The sequence below is a fragment of the Chiloscyllium punctatum genome, chromosome 44, assembly GCF_047496795.1.
Source record: "Chiloscyllium punctatum isolate Juve2018m chromosome 44, sChiPun1.3, whole genome shotgun sequence".
Taxonomy (NCBI): Eukaryota; Metazoa; Chordata; class Chondrichthyes; order Orectolobiformes; family Hemiscylliidae; genus Chiloscyllium; species Chiloscyllium punctatum.
Window position 1 is genome coordinate 43016886 of NC_092782.1, and position 25412 is coordinate 43042297.

Below are 25412 nucleotides of genomic sequence, written 5' to 3' on the forward strand. Positions count from 1 at the left end.
CCTGTCGCCGAAGCTCACTCTCAGTCACCCACAATCCACTCCCCGTCACACACACTCACTCCCGGATACCTAGGCTCTTACTCCCCGTCACCCACGATCAATCCCTGTTGCCCACGCCCACTCCCTGTCACCCACGCTCACTCCCCGTCACCCACGCCCACTTCGTCACCCACACTCTCTCCCCGTCACCCACGCCCACTCCCCGTCACACGCCCACTCCCCGTCACCCACACTCACTACCCATCACCCACGCCCACTCCCCGTCACCCACGCCCACTCCCCGTCACCCACGCCCTCTCCCCGTCACCCACGCCCTCTCCCCGTCGCCCACGCCCACTCCCTGTCACCCACGCCCTCTCCCTGTCACCCACACTCACTACCCATCGCCCATGCCCACTCCCCATCACCCACGCCCACTCCCCGTCGCCCCTCTCGCCAGCTCCCCAGCACAGACCTTAAGGAAAGACTCTCACCACATGAGCACGCCTGTTTGAATGAGTTACTCCCTATTACTGCAGCACTTGCCAAGGCTGGTTTCCTGCTGGAACTGGTTTCTTTACTTGCTGCCTGTCTGGTTGTAAGGGGGCTTCCAGCTTTGAACCTTTGTGGGAGGTTATTGCGATTGGTCACCTTAGAGCAGAGATAAATTGGTGGATTTTGAGGGAGTGTTCAAAATCATGAAGGCTTCTGCTGAATTAAGGAGAAAAACCCCTTCCAGTGCCACAAGGCTCCACAATCACAGGACACAGACTGAAAACAGCAAAAGTCCATGATGTGTTCAGGGATTATGTCTTTAATGCAACAAATTGTTCTGGTCTGAAGCACACTCACTGCCTGAAAAGATGACAGAAACACTTTCAATTGTAATGTCCAAACAGGAACTGGAGATATACTTGAAAAACAAAATAGAAATAGAAGGCTTTGGGGGAAAAACAGTGGCAACGGGACAATTTGGGAAGCCATTTCAAAGGGCCAGTACCAAGTACAAAGGAGGGATTGGCCTCCGTCTGGGCTGTGAGAGGGACTCTGAGGCACAGTCCTCTGGCGATTAGCGCTTGTTTGTCCGAAATCTGGGCTGCCTGACTTTGGCCCCGGCCTGGACTCTGCGGGCCACGTGAACAGTTCTGCTCAGCTCTGTTTCCCTCTCTGCCCTAGGGCCTGCACGATACAAGGATGTGCCAGTGTCTGGGCCCAAAATCCCACACCTGAAGGCAGCGCCTGCCTACTCCATCTCGCAGAAAACTGCTTTTGGCAGCATGCTGAGTAACATCGTGAAGGTAAGTGAGTTCGAGCCTGGGAGACAGGGGGGTCACTGCTCCTTTTATTTCTGTGCTTTCACTCTTAACACTGGGGGGGGGGTAAAGCATGCAAGGTTCCAGGAGGTTGGTGGGAGTGGGGGGTGGGGAGAGGAGGTGAGGGAACACAGTTTGAATGGAGTGAGGGACTTTGCCCACTCCTTACCTCATCCCTAAATCTGTTAGCTTCCAGTGTAAAGTGCGCCCAAGTCAGATTCCAAACTGTGAATTAACCTTGGGCCACATTGCGAGAATCTTTACCAAACTTCCTGAGAAACCAGTCACAGCCAGCAGTGAATGACAATTCCTGTTCCAACTCGCTTCTTCTTCTTTCCAATAAAGCCTCTGCACTGTCAGTATGGTCACAATTCCGTGTCATACTCGGTTCTGACTGGTTCGGCCTACTTTGGGAACTGAAGCCTGGGTTGGTCAGTGCAGAGGGAGCTCAGTTCTTCCTGGGTGTGGGAGTGAGCCATCTTGGAGACCCCTTGCACCTCAGTTGTCGAGGATTTACACCTCCCCCCCCCCCCCCCCCCCCCCCACCGTCTTCTCCAGCCTGGATGACCTGACAGGGCTCAGAGAGTCTGTTGAAGACACCAAGGTCCAAGTATAAAGCCAACACCTGGATAGTGATGATGTCACACCACCATTTGGAGAGCAAGGAACTCTCCAAGGGTCTTCATCAACATTTCACCCCAAGTAATGACAGCAAAAAATCCGATCAACTCTTTGTGAGCGTCTGTTCTCCTGAACATTGACTGCTGCATTTTGTTGCATGATGTTTGTGACATTCGCAATGAATTCCAGGTGAAGCAGGTTTGAGATGTTTCAAAGGGATGTGGCAAAGTCCCAAACCTATGAACACCACATCCTGCAAGTTCCTCTCCGAGGCTGACTTGAAAATGCGTCGTCCCTTCCATAAACTTGGGTCTGAATCCACAAATTCTCCAGCCCACCATCACTCTCAAACCCCTGCCACCAGTCTAACCCCAATACCATTCTCCTCCCCATCATCAATCTCGTCTCTCTGCCCCCCCCAAGGACTCTCTCAATCACCAGACTCCCCCTCTCCCACCTTGACTCCACCCCCACCATCACTCTCAGATGATGCACAGATTTCTTTCCCACCCCAGATGTTAATGAGACCCCTCCCCCACTCTCTCAGCCAACCCTGTGCTGTTCATTAATTGTTCAACCTGTTGCCTAGGGTGTGTAGGCCCGAGTCATGGACCCAGAGTATCTATTAGGCTAAGGATTCCTCCGTTAGCTACCCTCCTGCAGTTTATATAAAAATTCATTGATCCGCGGTTGTATACTCCAGCACGCTGCCTATCATGTCCAGGGATGTGTAGGTGGATTAACCACAGGAACTACAGAGTTATGGGGACAGGGAAGAGAGGTGAGTCTGGGTGGGATGCTCTTCGGAGGGTCGGTGTGGCCCTGTCGGGCCGAATGGCCTGTTTCTACACTGTAGGGATTCGAAGACTCTGATTCACTCCTTCATGTTCGGCTCCAGTTCAACTCAACGTTCGGGCAAATAACAGGTGCGATTGCGAGTGTATGAGAGACACAAGAGTATCCCAAACCTGGGATAAATGGTATTCTGAGAAAAAAGGTTACAGGTCATGGGACAATCGAGTAAATAAAAGGATGCTCCCATAAAGTGTGCAACAGTTGGTCACCCTGCCCTGGAAGACCTTTGTCCTTTCCCCTTCAGCAGTTAATTCTCTCCTTCTTTGCTCATCCTCCTTCGCTTTAAAAGCTACCGTCAGGTTTAACTCTGATTTCAACTGAACACCAGAGGTTCAGGTCAGAGCTGAGGTCTCACTTCCGCAGACTGACACCTTGTGCTGATGGACTCAGTAAAGCTGGTGGGGGCTGCTGCAGATGCAGAAAGAGGACAATTCACATCCTGAAGCCTTTTTTAATCTGGGGGCACGGAGTGGCTGGGTCCGATAGAGGCTCTCAGACTGTCTGCCTGACAGGGACTGGATCTGATGAAGATCATGAACTGATATTGGGTCATCTCACAACGGAACACGTTGGGCGGAATCTTCCCAGTCCCTGAGTGTCATGGACATTGGTGAGACGTTACGGTGGATCATGTGAAATTAGCTCTGAGGAGCTTGCTATCAGGGAAAGCAAGAAGTCCCATTTTTCAGCCAAATGTTGAAGAGCAGTTCAAGATTCTTGCCAGTGAGAGACCTTTTAGCATGTGATAACGTGTATTGATGCACATTAGGGTGTCCATGAATTGAGCATTATTGCACCTCATTGTTCTGCAGTTTCCCATTTTCCCACCTGGCTGATAAAAGCTCAGCTGTTACAATTCTTCACAGCAAAGTCAAGGCCTGACTCCCGTTCACACTTGCTTCTCTGTCCCTCCATCAGTCACCACCATCTCAGAGCATGTTCTCTGGGCAGCAACTGCACGCACTCCTCACCGTCCCCTGTTGGCAAAAAAGGAAGGCCACTTAACTCCTTTATCCAACATGTCTGGGGCAAATAAAATGAATTGTGCAGGGCAGCTGTGATGGCTGCAGCCTGGCTGAGCACACAGCTGGACGTGAAAGATGGGGAATCTCGAGAGCTCCTGCAAGGAGCCAATTCGTCCTTCCTTGGGGAGGCCGAGAATGTGACTGGTGGGGTAACCATCAGAGTCTGGTGACCAGTTCCAAAGGTGAGTTTGGGAAGGTAGTGCTTCAAACCCGCTCATCTCATGGGGAGTAACCCTCCAGGAAAATGGTGCCACCCAACCATTTTCCGCTCAGGTTCAGCCCATAATTTTCAACGCGCTTTCTGACCACCATTCCCCCACAATGCAGAAACTCTTCAACCTGGTGACTCAAAGCTGCCAGTCACTCTCCCCAAAACCAAGTCAATCCCATTGCTACGAGGGGGCCAGGAGTGGATTCACGTCAGTCATGCCCGTGCACATTTCACAGTCCACTTAAACCACTAGCTCTCTCCATTGATTTGATCCCAATCTTGGGTGACTGTCTGGGTGGAGTTTGCATGTTGCCCTGCGTGGGTTTCCTCCGGCTGCTCCAGTTTCCTCCCACAATTCAAAGGTGTGCAGTTTTGGTGGATTGGCAACGCTAGATTGTCCATAGTGTTTTAGATGAGCCATGGGAAATGCAGGGTGATGGGGATGGGAGGTACGGGGGCAGATGGGTTTGGGTGAGATGCCCTTTGGAAGGTTGGTGCAGACTGAATGGGCTGAATAGCCTCTTTCCGTAGTGTAGAGCTTCTATGATTTGGATAACCAGGAGAATGTTTTGAAGAGCTAAGGCACCCCCCGCCGCCCCGGCCCCTATAAATATGATCATGAGGACACTTTTGGGGGTGAGGTCACCGTGTAAAGTGTGTGGGATTGGCTGTCCTGCGAATATGTTGCGTGAAGCTCAAGGTAGGTTTCTTGGCTGAGACCACCCTCCAAATCAGTAGAGGGTATCTGGACCCCCTACACCCGATATCAAATCGAGTCTGAATAACATCCCTGCCCCAGCCAGCCCCCCAGCTCAAACACAGGGAGTGTCTATTTATGGGCCTACTTCAGAGAGCTGGAACCTCTCCCGGCTTTGTACATCCGATCCGGGAATGAAAACTGGACAGCCCAGTAATTATCATCTTGAATTGTTTTGCTCTCAGGTATATGTCTGACATGGAAGTGCATTGCAAACATTAAGGGTTTTATCATTATATTGAGGCACCTGACAGGGAAACAATGCTGGATGAAGACACACAGAATTTTATTGCACTTTATGTAATTTTCAAGTGAAATAATTTTCTCACGTTTTATCCATTTTAGACATTGAGTATATTTTTTGCAAAACCAATCTCACCCCCGCCTTGCCTTTAATCTGATTTGCTTTCCCATTAATTGCAGACTCCAGGGCCATGTGCATACAAACACGTTGATACTGATGTGTTCAAAAACAGAGCACCTAAATACACCATCGTGGAACGCAATCTGATTCCAGGAGACACAACATTGAAACCAGGACCAGCTCGTTACAGGCCAGAGAATGTAAGTAACGATTCGGGATAGAAATGTGTATTTAATCTGATGCTCTCTCCAGGAATCAGTTGATAAAAGTGCCTCCATCTCAATCTTTGTGCTGTGGGTATAAATGGATCTGATTCCTGAGCTATACTTTAAATATTTGATTTGTGCTTGTATTGCTTTTATCGTATTGTTCTCTTGCATAATATTCGTGCGTTGTTAAATTTAGTCATCTTTAAATGAACCCAAACTGGCTGATGTAATAACACTGGACATTAATTGACTGCCAAAGCAAAGACCATTGCAAAGACTCTCCAGTACCTCACTCCATCGTGAGAGAATGAATCTTAAGTAATGTAAAGGGAACAACTTTCACTCAAGGTAAGAATCGAGGAGAGGAGGGGAAAGGTGGCCAAAAGACTTGTGAGCCTCCTTTAACCTGAATCATAAGAGATTTTAACTCCCAGGGGTAGCACGGTGGCTCAGTGGTTAGCACTGCTGCCTCCCAGCACCAGGGTCCCAGGTTCAATTCCAGCCTCAGGTGACTGACTGTGTGGAGTTTGCACATTCTCCCCATGACTGCGTGGGTTTCCTCTGGGTGCTCTGGTTTCCTCCCACAGTCCAAAGATGTGCAGGTTAGGTGAATTGGCCATGCTAAATTGCCCAAAGTGTTAGATATGTTAGTCAGAGTGAGATGGGTCTGGGTGGGTTACTCTTTGGAGGGTTGGTGTGGACTGGTTGGGCTGAAGGGCCTGTTTCTGGGCTGTGGGGAATCTAATCTAATCAGGCCTCCATTAGAGGCCCCAACAGCAACTCTAGCCTGACAGGAGCAAGTGGAACATTTGAAGTCGCAATGCTTCACTTTGTTTTCACACCGAAATGGTGGCCTTATCAAAGGATTTGGATTCTGAAGGGGCTTTCTACAGCTGGGGTGAAAGGTTAAACTGGCAGGGGATGCACTGAATAGAGAAGCTGAGGACAGAGAAACTTTGCACCCAAAGAGGAACTGTGTGGCAAAAAATATATAATCAATTCAGGAGCCCGAAATGCCATCCAAAGAGAATTCTATGTGTATCAGCATAGGGAAGGGATTAAGGAATATTGTGTGGAATTACTTTCAGAGACTGAGTCAAAATTTCTGCCTTCACTCTTCCTACAATGGGCTCTTGTTTTAAATGTTCCTAATGAGGGGGTTTGTCAACGGGACTGTGTTACACATTCCGGTGTTAACAGGTTGTGTAAAGACTGCCTTTTTATTCTTTTGTATTTGTGATTGTGGTTTGAAATGAGAAAATGACTGCTTTGAAAGCCAAAGCTTGTTGAAGGAATGTTACCCTTTTTAAAATCAAGCTACTCGTTGTCGAAGTGCTGTTTACATAGCTGCTGGTTTAAGCAGCTGGGAAAGAGCTAAAGTCTGGGGTCTGTGGGCAATGGTAGATTCAGCTGGCAACAAGTACCAGAATGTTCCGTGAAATGGTGACCTGGTATCAATGGCAAAGGCCTCCTGTTGACCACAACCTACGTGATTGGGCAGCTGGACAGCTTGGGGAATGTGAACATTCGGGACAGAAGCCATAAGACCATAAGACATAGAAGCGGAAGTAAGGCCATTCGGCCCATCGAGTCCACTCCGCCATTCAATCATGGCTGATGGGCATTTCAACTCCACTTACCCGCATTCTCCCCGTCGCCCTTAATTCCTCGAGACAACAAGAAAGCCATTGGGACCTTCCGATGAAGAGGAGCTGCTTTTGCTCTTCAATGGAAAGCATCTTAAGCCTGAAGAGAGCCTGTTTATTTCCTGGAACCCGTGGGTGAACCAGTCACCCTAAGCCTCCTACAAACAAATGAAAGTATCTGCAGAAGGAAGAGGGTTTTTAATCAGCAAAAGGATCACTTCAGCATGCTGGATGGACACGGACCACAGAACTATCTTCACTGGCACCCATAGCAGCCATTTTCCTGGGGGAGTGGGGGTGGTGGTGGTGGGGTGGGGTGTGTGCGCGCACACGCGTGTCTGTGTGTATGTGTGCGTGTATGTGTATCTGTGTGTGCGTGTGTGTGTGGGGGGGGTTATATAAGTGTGTTAGAGTTTTAACTAGTAGAGTTATATATTAATGGTTCATAATTGTTTATCAGTAGTTAGAATAATTTTACTTGCAATAAGTAGTAATTATTGTTAAGTATGGAACCCTGGTTCATGTTTTCTGTCAACCTGGATCTCAAAGACAGGAAAAGTGGGGAACTCTGCATACTTTTAAAAATCTTCAACTTCTGTGACAAATCTGAAAGTAACAGGGTTTGGTTTCCAATGCGTCACCCCAGTAAGGCATAACTCCCTGGATTAGAGAGAGTTCACTTCTATTGGTCATATGCTGTAGATGAGAATTAATTCAGTACTGGCTGGCATGTTCCCATTCCAGTAAATATTACTGTACAGCTTGGTTCATGAATTTATTTGATAGGCAGTGGGAACCAGCTGACTGAGATTGGGAAAATGGATGAAAGAATGCAGAACCAAAACAGATTAATGTTAAAATACAGATCAACGATGATCTGATGCAGTGACAGGACAGGTTGGAAGGGTTGAATGAAGTCTTCCTGTTTCGATGATGCCTGACTAGTCTGTTTCTTGACAACTGGACGACAGAAGTAGTGGAGCAATCAGCATAACAATTTTACTATTTTGAGTATCCGCCTGACTGGTAGAAGTAGCAGGCCCCATGACCTTACAGTAGGCCTTGATCGCATGCAAGTTGACTGTTGGTCATTGTGTTGGCGATCCTTGTGCCCATTATCTGAAATGTCAGTACACCACATCCCAATCTTGACCTACCACTGAGTGTTTAAAAGTTAGGTGACTACATGCAGGATCCCCTCCTGCCCTTGCCAATAGTCTGCACTCACTACATTTGAAATTGGTTCAGCGGGAAGCATCAGGAATATGGGGAGTCCATGGTACAGTTTCCCTTTCCCTCGATAGCCAGGGCCCTGCTGATGCCCATTTTACTGAGCAGATAATGCTCACTTGAAATCATGAGATCTTTTTGCTTTCAGTTCCATATCATTTCAGAGGAGGGTATTTTAAATCATGTCTCAATTCAAAAGCAACACATAACATTGTTTGCATTGTATTACTGAGTGACGTAGGGCAAGACCTAGCAATTTAACTGTTTGGTATTTCTTCCCAGGTGAACTTACATAAGAACTACCCCAAGTATACCTTTGGAATCCACCACTCAGAATTCCTCGCACCCCTTATTGTGGCTCCATCAGACTGAGAGAAAACAACGCAGCCAGCCTCAATTCCCCAGCAAACTCTTTCCGTCCTGAATTGCAAAAATGTCAATTGTACTTTTAAGAAATCACTCATTTAAACATTTAATTCTTTTTCTCATCTCTTGTGTATGGTGTGAAACCTGGCAGTTTTCTGTATTAGGAGCTTGGTGTTCATATTTAACGCAATTAAAAACACTGGCAAGTGGGGCAAGATCAGTGAGAGTTGCAGACCTGGATTTTAGATGGATTCCAGGCTCATTTATCTGACAGCAACCCGGGTGACAGTATAATTATGACCTTTTGCAACTTCTCATCTTCCACACATGGCAATGGAGTTCTTTCAGAGACCATGTGGGCCAGACTACTCACCAGGGACAGGAATATAACAAGTGGCTTCTCGGCTATCATTGTCTGAATTTGTGATTTTGCATTAGCTCCCAAGCCTTGTCTTGGAGGCTGTATTGAGGATACCTTCAGCAGAAGTAGGGTTTATGTCCAGCTGTCTGGTGACATGGTACCAAAATGAAATGTGATTCGGCTAGGCTGACTGAATCGACAGTGAATGTGGTTTTGGAGCAGGGTGAAGGATGCAGCCGGTCAAACAGCTGCTGCTTACTTCTATTTCATCCCCACAGCTTCATTCCTTTTTTTCCTCTCTCTCTCTCTAAAAGAGATTGAGATTGATATCTTGTTCCGATTGGCTACTTGGCCAAACTACCAAATCAGAAAATAGACCAGTTTAGATGGATCATAGCCCCCAGTGAAGTTAGAGGGGCAGCCCCTCTGGAGATTAGATAACTTTAACCCAATGAATGGGCTGACCTCTTGGGTCACGAAACAATTAAAGGTTCAATCTGTTGGTTTTTAAAAAAAATAGCAATTCATTTTCCAAATTATGTAATGGATAATTAACTAAGCTGCTCTGTGCAAATGTGCAGAGGGGTATTAGGTATGAGAGAGATCATGATTGAAAGGTGTGCTTTATAATCTTGGGATTTAAGCGAAAAGTGGGTGAATTGGATATGGGGCTTCCAAGCCTTTTTTGAAAGAGTGGGATAAATTTATAATATGGGAAACCTAATTATATTTTATTGTTATGGATAAGAAACTAATAAAACATTTACATAAAATCTGTGTCTGCAAGTTACATAAAGTAAAAAATATACAATTTGAACATTGCAACGACCTAACAGGACACGGCTATTTTCCAATATATCTGATACTTCCTAATTCAGTTATCCACTTCCTAACAATGTTCCTCAATCCCACAGATCCATTTTCTTGCCTTAAATTGTAACACTACCAACGCGTTGCTCCACATCTCTCAGCTCACTATCCACCTTCGGACCATTTATCTGAAACTGAGAACAGCATACTCTCATGACTCCACTTGCACACTCTGAAATAACTCGACAACAGGTTGGTATCCCATCACCAAGTCAACTTTTATTCCCACGTGGAAAGGCCCTGACACTGATCGAGCTCTTTCAGAGTCAGCTCTCCGAGTGAACAGAATATCTGACACTCCTGTTCTTATCTGTCAGCCAGGGCTCCCTCAGGGGACCAGATTAACAGCTCCAATCAGGGAACCCATATTCTATGACATTCAGCTGGCTGACCTCATTATAAGCACTACACACTCCACTCAATATTTTTCAGTAACTTGTTTGTATAACATGGACATACCTCCACTCAATACGTGGAATATACGCAGAATTATTTAGCACTGAAGCATGACATTCAGTCTAACTGGTACATGGTAGCATTTATGCTCCACTTGAGTCTCCTTCAATACTTCCTTCGCAAGGAATAGGAATGCTAACTATATTTTGCTTGGGATAGTGTCAAACTCATGAAGAGCTAATTGGCATGGAAGAAATTTTCTTACAAAATAGTTGCTAATGCAGCCGAGGTGTAGTATTAAGTTGCAGAAACATTATTAAATGGATCAGAGTTGTGCCATGAGGGTTGTTCGAGGCTGGCAAATTTCAGATTCCAATGTCTGTGGACGTGAGGTAGGGGTGGTTGGTGCCTGTGGAGTGTGAACTGAGATGATAGTACCAGGTGTCCAACATGGAGGTCGGTTGGAGCAAGCAGCAAGCTGAATCCACCAGGTACTCATTCAGGTTTGCATGTGGAGTTTTCCCAATGTCTGCCTTGGGTTGGTGAGATTGGTAAGTGGAAGCCTGAATATTAATGAGGTGAATTGTGGTGTTGACAGTGTTTAATAATAAATGTCAATGGGTATCTCGCTGCTGTCTAATGAGAATGCCACTCCAATATTTATGAAAAACAAAAAAAGATGGAGTGAGATAATCTTGGCATTGAGATGGGCTTTTGTGCGTCTGTTGTCTAGTTCTACCACACATTTCACCACAGGTCACGTTACTCTGAACCCTAGAAGATTCCACCCAGAGTATACTGAGTATTCAGAGTCACGGGGCAGCTCTCATCAGGCAGCTGTTTTCTTTCGATGGAAAATGGACCAGGGAAGATGGAGAAAGATCAGCAGAAGAGTTCTCTAACACTTCAGCTCCAGAGCAGAATGCTCCCATCTCAACTTACTGAAATCAACGCACTGCCAAGTACTCATTTGTCTATAGTTATTAATGAACTGCTCTTAACTGTCACAGTTTTATACCTTTCCTGTCTATTTAGCTGATGTATCATATCCAAATTGTTGTTCTTGCTAAAATTAAAATGATCTTAATGTTTCTGATGAATATTTGGCAACCTATTTGAGGTAGCTGAAGTATCTAGTCTAGGAAAGTCAACAGAAACCAATCAAACAGAAACTGCATTTACCTCTCTGAAAAGAAACAAACTGCTTCCAAGTCAAGCACTAATAATTTTAAAGTCAATGAGTGATCACTGCACCCATCTCTCATCTACTACAACTGGGTGTTAATTCAGTTGTTTTTAGTGGTTAATACAGTCGTGTTTGGCTTGTAGCACCTTATGTAGCTCCACTCTAGATGATGCTTGAAAGATGCTTGGGAGATTGCTCCAACTCTCCCAATTTGCCCAGCATCCATTACATCCCCTCCACATGCCCCGGTAGCACATTCTGTCCAGTCTGAACTGCAAGGCCCCACCTATGTGTGGACTGTAGCGATTCAAGAGGCACCTCACCACCATAAGAGCATAAGAAACACCACCATAAGAGCATAAGAAATAGGAGCAGGAGTAGGCCATCAATAAGGTCATGGCTGATCTTTTTGCGGAATCAGCTCCACTTACTCACCTGCTCACTGTAACCCTTAATTCCTTTACTGTTCAAAATCTACCTTTGCCTTAAAAACATTCAATGAGGTAGCCTCAACTGCTTCACTGCCCAGGGAATTCCACAGATTCACAACCCTTTAGGAGATGTCCCTCCTTAACTCAGGCCGAAATCTGACCCCACTTGCTGGAGGAAACAACCTGCCTGCTTCCATCTTCTCTATTTCCTTCATAATTTTATGTTTCTGTATGATTCCCCCTCATTCTTGTAAATTCCAGTATCGTCCCAGTCTAGAATCCAAGTGAGGTGTTGGAAAAGCACAGCAGGTCAGGCAGCATCCGAGGAGCAAGAGAATCGATGTTTCCGTCATCAGCCTTTCAGGGCTCCTGCTCCTCGGATGCTGCCTGACCTGCTGTGCATTCCCAGCACCCACACTCTCAACTCTGGTCACCAGCATCTGCAGTCCTCCCTTTCTCATAGTCCCAGTCTACTCAATCTCTCCTCATAAGGCAACCCCCTCAACTTTGGAATCAACCTCGTGAACCCCCTCTGCACCCCCTCCAGTGCCAGTACATCCTTTCCCAAGTAAGGAGACCAAAACTGCACACAGTACTCCAGGTGTGGCCTCAACAGCACCCCACACAGCTGCAGCAAAACCTCCCTGTTTTAAACTCCATCCCTCTAGCAGTGAAGGACAATATTCCATTCGCTCATTCACATTGTCAACGGCAGCTAGGGACAGGTAATAAATATTGGCCCAGCCAGTGAAACCCATTTGGCATGGGTGAATAAAAAAAGTCTGTGTTATTTTTGTGAAACATCTTGAATTCAGAGCAAAAGTCAAATGCTGACGTGTTTTTAAGGCTGATTCCCCCCCACCCCCTCCATGTGGCCTGAAGGACAGGGTACAGTTTGGAGCTGTGAGCATTACTTTTCACTCATTATTATTTCACACAGTGCAACTTGGGTTTGCATGAGGTGTCAATGAACTAACTCATAGATGTATTGCAGTGGTGATACTGCATTTGCTAAACATTGTGAAAATCCATCCACTCGATCAGAATTAAGAAAAATATTTTAATCACAGGAAGTATTTTCTTAAAACATACTCAATTCTGCACATTAAGTCCTTTGCTTTACAGAAATAAAGTGACATACTGATAAATGGGTCTTTCCTTCACTCTTTAAATTGGAGTAAGGTAGTTTTAGGGTAGGTACTAATGTATGGTCATGTTAGGAATTAAGGGGAAAGCAGTTTTACAAAATCAGAGGTCATTCATGCAGGACGGTGTTGAGTTGAAGCATTATTCACATATAATATATATCCATCAATTCCAAGATCATTAGAATTTTTCAATAGCTCTGACTGAGCTCCGGTTCTACAACAATCTGTCATTCCATCTTGTTACAGACGGTCAAAGATGGAGACACTGTTTGTAATTGTCAGCCAGCAGAGCTATCGCTCCAAGCCGGGGCTTCCTGTGAAGCTATTCCCACAATACCTGTGTCACATTGTAAGCTGTACTCAGGTTCTTCATTTCAGATTGAAGCTTTGAGTAGATTAACAGAATGGTTTCCATTCCTGAAGAATAGTCATCTCAGCCATGCTGGAATAAGTAGTTTTTATTCCAAGCCCAATTATGTTTAATAGCAAAGTTCAAGTATGATTCTGTGAGACTGTGTGTGTGTGTGTGTGTGTGTGTGTGTGTGTATGTTATCTGTACACAAGGAAAAATAATTAATGTTCGTCTGAAATTCTGTCCATTTCCTCCCTTTTACACACTGTGTCTTCGATTATGAATCATTGTAACAATATGAGTGAGGTCTAGACTATTCATCATCACATCACAAAACTCTTTGTCTTTCTTGGCTCCTTCAACAAACTCTTCAAGTGAAAGTTCCCCTGCAAACAAAACATAGTGAAAGGGAAAATAATTCAGGTCTTCAGATAATGAAAGGTGCAGACACACTGGGAGGAAAGAGGTGATTTAACTTGTACAATCAATTAAAATTGGTTTACATGTACATAAATTGCCTTTCAGAATCCCAAGTTGTCCCAAAGCATTTCTAGCCTGTGAAGTACTTGTGAGTTGTAGTCACTGTTGGAATGTACGAAACATTGCAGCCCATTTATACATGGCACGCTCCCATAAAATGTTCATTTGAATTTGGTAGAAGCATAAACGTTGTCCATGACACTGGGGAGAAATCCCAAGCCTTTTTTGTGAAGTAGTGTGTGCACAGGATCTGTTACATCTCACTCAAGATTACAAGCAGGAGCTTTGTTAAACATCTCATCTAAAAGACAGAACCTCTGATAGTGCAGCACTCCTGCAACAGTGCACTGAAGTATCAACCTTGAAATTTTTGTGGTCACGATTGCGGTAGGAATTTCACTCACTATTGAAAATGAGTGGACACAGTTTTAAAACAACTGCTATCTAAGCAAAGGCAACGTGTGTAACAAACCTCTTTACACAGCAGAGCGCACTTTCTGAGTGTTGAAGGAACTTACATTTGAAATATGCAAAAGAGAATTAGACCGTTGTACGAAAAGGAAGAATGTGCGGGGTTGTGGTGAGAAGGCCCGGGAATGGCGATGAGTGATTTACTCATTCAGAGAGCCAGAGCAGAAAAATGGTCTCTTTCTGTACTTTAAATATCTGTGTTCTGCTGACTCAGAGATGAGACAGCCACCATTGATGAAGTTGGACTCAGTGCGATTACCGGGACAAAGTAAGGTGTTTTTCAATGTCCTGGCCAATTTCCTCTCTTAATCATTACCATCAATAAAAAAAAGGAAGGATCACTTGTTCCTTTGGCACAATAGCTTCAATGTAGCGAAGTTTTTCAAAGCACTTCAAAGAGTTCAGATTTGCCTTGCCAAAGACATGAATAATGACAAAAAAGAAGGATGTGCCCAGACTGAAGTAGTTTATGAGGGCTTTCTAAAATATTTGGCCTAGGAAGCTGAAGTTACAGCCATCTACAGTAGATGAAGGATAAAGGGAGTGGACTGCTCTGATTGCATGGGGCTGTATCTACAAGCCACCGGAATCAGGTCGGATTCTGAGATATTTTTATTCAACCAGTTCAGACATGTATGACTCACCTCTAGAAGAGGAGGGACTTGAACCTAGACTTTCTGGTCCAGAGAGAAAGACATTACCACTGCACCAGAATGGCCCTCCTCAGGTTGGACTCCTTTATTTTCAAATCAACCTGTCCTGCAATGTTATGACACACTGGAGCAGGTGGAACTTGAATCTGTGCCTCCTGGATCAGAGGTAGGGTCTCTATCACTGTTCCACAAGAGTCCTCAGGTTGGACTCTTCGACATTTTCTAATTGACCTGCTTAGAGGCATTGTTACATACAGCTGGAGGAGGTGGGACTTCAACTAGGGAACTATTAGCAGCAGGAGCTACACCACGCAGTCCTGTGGTTAGCCTCTTACAACTTCACAGGTTGAGTGATCTCAGCTGGGATAGAGAGAGAAATGCTGAAGTTAGTTGGTCAGTTTGCCGAGCCAATTGATTTTTTTGTAAATGTTTCATCTCTCCCAGCTGGGTGATATCTTCAGTGCTGTGTGGCCTTCTGAAATGAGTGTCAGTGCCCTGGTTCCAAGTTCTGATCACGATCGTCAATGCCATCTGCAGCTTTCAGGTGAATAACTGGATCAGGCTCATTGCAATACCTCTAGCAATCAAGTAACTCGGCTGAACATCATGACCCATGCTAACACATGAAAAGATGTTGGGGAAAGCAGGGACGTTCAGTGTTGGTGGGATTCCAAGCAATGTGGCTGTGAATTCAAGAAAGGACAAGGAAAGGATGCAAACAAAGAACAGAAAAATTACTCACCATCTCCATTAATATCAATATTGTCAAAGACACGGTTTGTGAACTCTTCTGCCGACATGTCCTGTTCACAACCGTTAATGGCACGGATAGCCTGGGAATAAAAATGATAAAATTACAAAGCAGAACCACAGACATGGTATTAAGTGACAGATATGCCAGAAGCAAGAGATTATAGTCATTTAAAAAAGACTTGAAAATTGAAGTTTCCTCACTGAAACAGAGATAGTTAAGGTGTATGGGCAAACCAGTGGTAATTTGGTTAATTGAGGGCTTTGAGGAAGGTCCCAAGGGGGTCAATAGTGAAAGATTGCTCACAGTGATTGAAAAATAATATGGGCCATAGACTGAGGACTATGGCTGAAGGAATGAAGGGTGGAGTTGGAAGAAATGTTTACATACAAGACTAATTAGATCATGGCTTGTTTTGTCACAAGTGAATGTTAAAGCAGAATCTATAATACTAGTTGAAGGGAATTAGACAAAGATTTGAAAAGTAAATAAAATTTGGGACAGGTAGGGAGTGGAGTTAAATTGGACAGTTCTAATGGAAGATTTGGCACTAATATATTCATGATTGACTAGAAAAACATCCACCCTGTTACAATTTCTATAATTATTTTTAACCAGTCAAGAAGATGTACATTCTTAAAGGCTTATTAGTTGATATAACCCAAGCATGAAATGAGAAACACCATTCACCCCACCAGCCCAGCAAATCAGTTCCTTTTCTGGATATTTTATCATGGAGTTTCCTTATTCTTAGCTCCTAAAGAAAAGCATAACCTGGTCCTCAGAAAGAAATCAAAAATCCCTGTCTAATCGGCATTCCTCTGTGTCCTCCACTGACTGGTTCCCTTGTTTGACTTGTTTGTTGTGTTGCGGTGTTTCAGGAACCATTACACATAATCACATTGCTTCCAAATCTATTTAACACTTAGCTCAGTGTCAGCCAGATATTCATCCAAGTCATGCTGACTTTTCCGGCAATTTCTGTTTTTGTTTCTGATTTACAGCGTCTGCAGTTAGTTGAGTTTATATTTAGTTTTTAACTCAATGCCATGTCTCTTCTAGGCTTGTCCACCTTGAAGAAGTTCTGTCCTCTCTCCAATGGGACTTCCATTCCAATCTTTTTTTCTTGTCCACCGACATTAATTTCACTGTCACTCCTGGCGTTTGACCAGGTATTTGCTAAAACTCGTTTCCACAGCCATATCACATTCCTCAGTGGCTGCCTCAAGCTCAGACTCATCCCGAGTAGATTCCAACTGAAGGTTCATCCCTTGAGCTTTGAATCACAGGATCACAGGTATCTCCGTGATGTTCAACAGTCCATAGACAGCTGCTCTCATTGTATCCTGAGATCCACAGTCACCGCCATGCAGCATCACATGCACACTCTCGACCTCCCTCTCCAACAGCATCGCATCACACTGGCTCAGGGCTGCACCACTCTGCAGTTCTACTTGATCCTCTGGCTCATTCGCCTCGCTAACAAGAAACTTTTCCTTTCACGCATCAGTTCTGAGGAAGGGTCACTGGACTCGAAACGTTAACTCTGATTTCTCTTCGCAGTTGCTGCCGGACCTGCTGAGCTTTTCCAACAACTTCTGTTTTTTGTTTCATTAAAGGTGTCATTTGCTTCAGTATTAACTGCTTTATCTGGGAAAGTATAATAATACAGTGTTGCCATTCATAGAGCACATTACAATTGCCAAAAATATCTTAAAGTGCTTCACACAATGAGTTACCTTTCTCAGAGCAGTGATTGTTATTACGTCGGCAAATGTGGTAGGTGTTCCACACCAGGAATCTCATATCACCAGATGGTTGAGACATGGTGTTGGTTAGGACACATGGACTGTTCTCAGGTCTCCAGTTATTCCAATGGAGATCTGAGATGATTCATGATCATCAGATCAAGGAGAGAAGACCTCAATTTGAATGTATATTCTCCTGAAAATAGCACGCCTGACAATCCAACGTTCCCTGATTGCAGCACTGGAGTCTCAACCTTGTTTATGACCTGGGCTGGGGTTTTAACCGACAACCTCAAACTGAGAGGAAAAGTGTTATCTGCTGTGCCTAGCTGGTCCAATATCTCCAGCTTTATGGATGGAACATAGCTCTATCAGTCTCTACTGTGACTTTAGATGAAAATGAATTCCCAAAAAGGAGGAATAAGGAGCAATAACTACAACATGATCAGTAATCCAATCGGGAAATAAAGGGTATTGTCTTGATTCAGTGAGTGGGAAGAATTTGCCATCCCATGAGTCGAATGAGCCAAATAATGTAGACATGTTCAACAAGAAACTAGCAAGTACATGACTGGAAAAGGAATAGCAGAAAACCTGGAAAGGCTGAGATGGAATGAGAAGACATTTCTGGAGTAGAAGTCCCAACATAGGTTCACTGGGCCCAATGGTCAGCTTCTATGAAACAAAAACAGAGATTGTTGGCTAAACTCAGCAGGTCTGTCAGCATCTGTGGGAAGAAAGTAGTGTGCACATTCCGAGTCTGGTGACTCTTCATCAGAAGTCAATTTCTACGATGTATACTCTACACAATCCACTTGTTGGTTCACATTAGAGGAGCAGAAATTAGTCATTCCCACTGCCTCCTGTAATGTTAACAATGGAATTTGTTCAGATGAAAGTTTTCTCCTAAATATCAGTGGATTCTTACCTTAATGATGTTAAGCAGTTCGTGTCTGTCAATACAGCCATTGCCATCCACATCATACAGCTTGAAATACCAGCGCAATTTCTGCTCCATTTTACCTCGGAGGACTAAGCTAAGGGCAGCCACATACTCCATGAAGTCAATGTACCCATCCTGCAATCAGCAAACAGAAAGTGGTCAGATACACTGCCCTTAAGTTTCTTCACATTGACTCTTGCTAAAGTTCAGGGAAAGTGGCTTCAGAAATGGGTCCTTGGTGACAGCTTCAGTGCTCTTCCAACGACTCCAGAAGTGCTAATGTTCAATGTTTGGTTGTGGGAACATCAGAAAAAGAAGCAAGTACAGGCCATTTAAAAGCATCAAATGGGTGTCATGGTAAGGACCTGATTGGCATAGATGTGTCATGGAGATCTGAGGGAGCATGAGGGTGGGTGCAGGGTGAGGACTAGACACTTCAACAGCTTCTCTTAAAAATCAGAGAACCAAGGCCTTTCTCCTCAGACCTACCTCTATACTTGCCCTCCCCTGGGGGGGGTGGATTCACATGGCTTTATCCTTGCCTTTCCAGAGTGAAAACTGGGACTAATGGATCTATTAAAAACAAGGTAGAATTGCTTAGTTTCCCAACTCAAACTGCCAATCCTGAGAATGAAAAGCTCACACAAATTGTCCAAATTTGCTTTTCAACATTCCTTTGAAACCCTTTCGGATGTTTTACAACATTAACACTGCTATTCAAATATAAGTTGTTGTTATACTCTACAAATTCAGAGAGCAATTTTGAAATATGTTGACTGTGATATGAGTGCAGAAGCATAAACAATGTAAATGATAATAATGCACAAGTAGATGCAAATTCACCATTATTACTTGGAACCTGTTGGACTATAACCTGGCGTTGTGTGATTTTTAACTTTGTCCACCCCAGTCTAATACCAGCTCCTCCAAATTATCCCAAATAAACCTGTTGGACTATAACCTGGCGTTGTGTGATTTTTAACTTTTAAATGTTGTAATTGCACCACTTCCTCTGGTAGCTGGTTCCACACACGCATCACCCTCTGCGTGAATAAGTTAACCCTCAGGTCCTTTTCAAATCTTTTTCCCCTCACCTTAACACTATGCCGTCTAGTTTTGGACTCCCATCACCTGAAGAAAAAGACCTATTCACTCTATCCATGGTCCTCATGATTTTATAAACCTCTATAAGGTCACCCCTCAGCCTCTGATGCTCCAGGGAAAACAGCCTCAGCCTGTTCAGTCTCTCCCTTTAACATAAACCCATGGGTCTTTGCAACATCTTTGTAAATTCCTTCTGCACCTTCTCAAATAACATTCTCCCTACAGAAGGGTGACTAAAATTGTATGCAGTTTTCTGAAAGTGGCCTCACCTATGTCCTGTACAGCAGCAACATGACATCCCAACTCCGATACTCAATATTCTGACCAATGAAAGCAAGCTTGCCAAATGCCTTCTTCACCACTTGTTTCCACTTTCAAGGTATATGCATTGCATTCTTTTATATGCATTGCATTCTGCCACGGAGTGCAGTGGAAGCCGGGACGCTAAATGTCTTCAAGGCCGAGATTGATAGGTTCTTGTTGTCTAGAGGAATTAAGGGCTACGGGGAGAACGCTGGCAAGTGGAGCTGAAATGCGCATCAGCCATGATTGAATGGCGGAGTGGACTCGATGGGCCGAATGGCCTTACTTCCACTCCTATGTCTTATGGTCTTATGGTCTTATTAAGTCCCTTGGTGGCTTTTTTAAACTACCAGTTACTCTTCTCTGAAATCTTTCTGAAACCAAGGGAGATAACTTGTTTGCTTTTGGTTAAGAATGTCAGAGTAACTTTGATGATGGAATCAATGGAAACTATGGGAGTGGGGAGAGGGATTTTCCACCTGTCTACCTGAAGGTGGGTGAGACTCCACCAACATTTCTGTGGCCTGAGCAAGTACATGGTGAGAATGTTCTTGGATGGACACCTTCCACTGTCACCGTGCACATTTGCAAGTCCCACTCACAGCCTACAACCAGCCAGCAATGCACAATCTTCAAAACCTTCACTGTGACAATTCAATCCCAACTCAGTAGATAAACCGTATTTCAAATGCCTAGAATTTTGATTGTTAGATTATTGCAATCTTTGCAACCAGCATGTTCTTTATTATATACCTGTTGTTGGTGCTGGAAAGAACACAATTAATGGTGTGAATATGCAGAATACAACATGCCATCATCCTTCATTGCAGAATTCCAGTTGTCAAGTTGTTGAACATGACCATTTCGATCTTTGTCAATATTTTACTGAAAGCTCTGTCATCACTGCACAGCTAATTTCATATCTGTTGTTGAAGTTGTCCTTGTTGCTAATGTTCCCAGGGTGTCCCTATCAGAGGTCTCTCTGGCCTACCCTAGCACACAGCAAGGATGTGGTTAATTTGACTTTGGCCTCAACTCCATTCTCCTGCCTACCACTGCACCCCAAACCTTGGCAACTCAAGACCCTGTGATTCCCTTTTTAGTTAAGAATCTAAATACCTCTTCCTTAAAAATACTCAATGACGTGTTTCCACTAATCTCTGGTGAAGTGAGTTCCACAGACGTATGATTCTCTGAGGGAGAGCAACTATTTATGCCTGACAGATAATCTTGTATTTTTAAACTGTGTCCCCTGGTTCTAGCCTCTCCTGTAAGGGAGAGCATCATTTCAGCATTTACCAGGTTCAGGCTCTTCAGGAGTTCATATATTTCAATAAGATCAGCACTCATTCTTCTAACCGGCCCAAATTTTCCTCTTAAGACATTGGATAAAGCAGAGGCAGACTGGTGAGAAGAAATACCTTGGTTCTCTGGGACGTTGCCCAGAATGGTTAAAAGCTGTTGGAGTGTCTAGTCCTCACTCCTCACCCATTCTCATCCCTGGAATCAGTTGAATGAAGCTACTGTGAACTACTTCTAATGCAATTATAATTTTGTGGGCAGCAGGTAATTACACACCACCTCACAACAATAACCACTCTCTTTTTATAGATATCTCACAACTACCATCTTTTGATGGCCGCTATGATTAATCTCACTTCACCAGACATTTAGCTCAATCTGTAACAATGTTAGTGAACCTCTGCACATATACATCTCACCATCAATTTCACTGATCCCTTATCATTCAGTGTACCATGCATGTAATGGTCTGTTTACCATGCTCCTTCTGAATCACCCATCTCAAATTATCTCTCCATTACTCATCTTACTCCATCCCGCTATTTCCCAATCTCACCTCATTTCCTTCCATCATCCAACCATCTCAAATTGCCTCCACTACTTGATATACTTTCCTATAGGTAAAGTTCTTAAATTAAATTGATTTCCCCTTTCCTTACCTTATTCATATCAAAAGTCTTAAACATCTGTTCAATGTAGGCATTAGCTTCTTGGTTCAATCCCTTAAGGCCAAAGAATTGTTTGAACTCGTGCAGGGTCAGCTGTCCGGATGGGCATTCAACCATGAACTTCTTGTACCAGTGGTGAAGCTCCACTGCCTGTAGGTCATCCACAGTGGTGCCTTGTGAGTTTCCCATTCTAGCTCTTGCTGCGAAGTGTCTGCACAAGTACACAAATGCTGAGGTATGTTTGTCAGTCCTCTGAGCATTTAAGCTAATTTAAGCGAGAGCTAAGCTTGGCTGTGGCCAATCAGGTACTTTAATCTCCCCCCAATATGGATTTAAGATCTCAAGATAGTTATAAAAAGACACTGGCCAACTGCGAGTCAGGCCTGGATTTTGCTGAGGTGAAGTTACTTCAGGACAAAGTGCAATCATCACGAATCAGCTGCATTTATCTGACAGCTCACTCTGACTTTCAAATGCACTTTTTCTCTTCAGCATTTTCTTTGTCACTTTCATCCCTTCTTCCTCCTCTCAGACCAGTCAAGTTGCATTCACTTGAACTGATATTTTTTCATTTTTTAAAAATGTGATCCACTGAGATCAATCTCAGCTTTGAAAATCAATGCTCTGTAGTTGAAGCAAGTGCATGAGCTTTCTTTGGAGTGATGCTTAAGGAACTGGATGAGCCATCAGGGCAGCTGTGATAATCCCAGTAGTTGAGCCAAGACAATGCCTAATACTGCAGCCACTTTTGGATAGTTGACCAACTAACCTGGCTTATGAAAGGGATCTTATGGGGGAGAAATGGTGCAGTGATACAGTCATCCAGACAGTAATTCTCAGGATCTGAGTTTAAATCCCACCACAGTGAATATTAGAATTTGAATTCAATTAATAAGTCTGGAACCTTAAAACTAGTCTCATGATAGTGACTGTGACAACTAGCATTGGCTGTTGCAAATGGCTATTTGGTTCACTAATGCCCTTTAGCACAGAAAATCTGCAATTCTTACCCAGTCAAGCCAACATGCAACACCACACCCAGAGCAATGAGGGTTAATGTTTAACAGTGAAATGGTCCAACAAACCACTAAAGTTCAAGGGCAGTTAAGGATGGATAACAAATGCTAGTCTTATAGAGTCATAGAGATGTACAGCACAGAAACAGACCCTTCAGTCCAACTCGTCCATGCTGACCAGATATCCTAACCTAATCTAGTCTTGCCAGCGTCCAATAAAATTTTTCAATTGGGGCAGATCCTGCTCACTCTGTCATGAAAAACCTTGCAAACTCAATGCCAAAGCAATGAGGGTTTCCCAGTTTGATAAATTATGAGCAGGTTTGAGAAAGCAGTCTGCTTTTTATAATCTTAAATCTCGTTCTTGTCCTTTTCTTGATGCTGCTACTTTCTTGCTCTTCTCCCCCTTACAGGTGAGATGTTTGCTGTAAAAGACTTTGTTGGAAAAGCCTGAGGTTCCTGGCCGGGATTAAACCAGTAGGGAGCAGCAGTTAGTCCAACAGAAATTCTGCCAGAATTTGAGAAATTAAAAACCACATAACACCAGGTTATAGTGCAACAGGTTTATTTGGAAGCACTAGCTTTCAGAAGCTTTTGGTGCTTCCAAATAAACCTGTTGGATTATAACGTGGTGTCGTGCGATTTTTAACTTTGTATACCCCAGTCCAACACCAGCATCTCCAAATCAGAATTTGAGAAGACTGACAAAAATGACATCAGTGCAGAGAGCTGACTGACAGGCAGTGACTAAGTTGTTTTCTCTCTTTAGAGCTGCATTAATACATGTTCTAGCTTTTCCTGTTTTCAAAAAACGTAACCGATGTAATTTTCCACTTGGCTTAAATTTAAGGAAAGAGTATTTTATCCAAAGGCATGGCTAGGAAGCCAAGCCCTATATGCTGCACAGCTGCAGTGTGTGGGAGGTCTAAGATGCTCCTGGTTGGCAGGTTTCAGAGCTTCCAATGTTGGCTGGAGGCACAGCAAAGCTGAGAGTTGGCATATTTTTAGATGTGGTCATGCTACAGTGTAAGGAAGTGCAGTCAGAGAAGGAAAGCATGACCTCCAGTCAGAAGAAGGGAGGGAGACCATAAGACATGGAGTAGGCCATTCAGCCATCATATCTGCTCTGCCATTCAGTCAGACCATGGCTCATCTGATAATCTTCAACTCCACTTTCTTGCTCTAATTCCCCTGATTTCCTTACTGATTAGAAATCTGTCTATCTCAGCTTGAGACAGGGAAATCATGAGGTGAGTCACAGAGATGTTCAGCACAGAAACGGACCCTTCGGTCCAACTCGTCCATGCTGACCAGATATCCTAACCTAATCTAGTCCCTACCAGCATTTGGCCCAATTCCCTCTAAACCCTTCCCATCTTAGAATGTATCTCAATAAAGAGCAGTCTTTCTGTGTTGGAAAACAGTAAGAATGATGGTTCCTCTGGAGTACAGCCAGAGCCAAGCTGCATAACAGTAGAACAGAAAGACAGGAAGACCAATCGTGGAAATTGGTTCGATAGGGTGTGGTTCAGACTGGTTATTTTGTGGTCACAGATGTAACTCCAGATCAAGGGTGTGGCTGAATGACTGCAAGGCAAACAGGCAATAGTTAACATTGGGAAAAACAACATAGGTAAAACAAGGGATGAGGTCCTGCAACCAGGAAGAGATTGAAAAGCAGGACCTCAAAGGCAGCAATCTCTGGCTTACTTCTGGTTTTATATGCTCCTGAATATAGGAATAGGCAGATAGAGCAGATGCGTGTACGGTTTAAGAGTATGGGCAAGAGGGAGGGCTTTAGTGGATAACTGAGTACATTTGCAACAATGCAGCTGAATGGCCTCTTCAATAACTTTTCTCTAGCCTGCAACCAACGCACCCTCTGAAATTAGCCACCCAGATCAGTAAGAGTCATGTGGTGATGCTGCCATTGTAGATTTAACACTGACATGAATAACTTGAAATTACAACCAATGAAAACCACACTTGCTTGAAAACACCAAACAGCTGTCCTCAACTCTGACTGTAATATCAACGAAAGCTTTGGAGAAATGCAGCAAATGGCTAAAGTTGGGAGTCCTTTCTAGTTATCCACAAGTTTCCCCAATTCTCCACTGAACATTTAACTGCCACTTCAGAAGCTTCAATGAACTCTTTTCCCACTTTCCTATTGACTATTTCTCCTCTGCCTCCCACACAGTAGTATCCTGAAACATTTCTTATACAGTTCTGTATATGACCAAAAAACATTCAGTGAGGAAAATCATTGCTCGGTCCTCTGCTTCCCCGCCTTAAACTCAATGGGAGGTTCTGGGAATTCCTGAATAAACGACGCAAATGTAATAACAAGAACAGAAATTGCTGGGAAAGCGCCGCAGGTCTGGCAGCACCTGTGGAGAGAAATCTGACTTAATGTTTTGGGCCCAGTGACCCTTCATCAGAACTGATAGTAGCTCGGAAAATGTTTAAATGCAGAAGATAGGTTTGGGGGAGGGGGTAAGGAGTAAACAATTGTGGAGATAGATGCAAATGCAGTCTACTACTGATCGTCAGCAAAGTGATGGCAAATATTGATGAGGACAGTGCTACAAGAAGCATTCACTCAACTATAATCTGTACACTCAAGCTAGGCTTGGGTTCTTCCAGCATCACA

General features: G+C 44.1%; 1 protein-coding gene across 2 annotated transcripts; it reads right to left on the bottom strand.

Annotated features, from left to right (window-relative positions):
• Positions 1-12860: 12860 nt before the first annotated feature.
• On the bottom strand, positions 12861-21974 carry guca1aa (guanylate cyclase activator 1Aa). 2 transcript variants are annotated; one of them, XM_072562777.1, is made up of 5 exons: positions 21735-21974; positions 18352-18501; positions 18018-18098; positions 15667-15757; positions 12861-13706 (listed from the first exon to the last, which is right to left on the bottom strand). In XM_072562777.1, exons 1-5 carry the CDS (start codon positions 21930-21932, stop codon positions 13579-13581), a joined length of 648 nt encoding a protein of 215 aa, XP_072418878.1. In that variant the 5' UTR covers positions 21933-21974; the 3' UTR covers positions 12861-13578. The 2 variants fall into 2 exon arrangements, with proteins under 2 accessions (XP_072418878.1, XP_072418879.1); XM_072562778.1 differs by lacking the exon at positions 18018-18098.
• Positions 21975-25412: the final 3438 nt, after the last annotated feature.

Bases quoted from the DNA above. Each gene is read 5' to 3' on its own strand.
- guca1aa (XM_072562777.1), bottom strand. From the start codon at position 21,932: ATGGGAAACTCACAAGGCACCACTGTGGATGACCTACAGGCAGTGGAG. The intron at 18,502-21,734 runs GTAAGGAAAGGG...TGCTGATTGCAG, and splicing joins AGACTTTTGATATGAATAAG to GATGGGTACATTGACTTCAT. The intron at 18,099-18,351 runs GTAAGAATCCAC...TTTGTTTCATAG, and splicing joins AACTGCTTAACATCATTAAG to AAGCTGACCATTGGGCCCAG.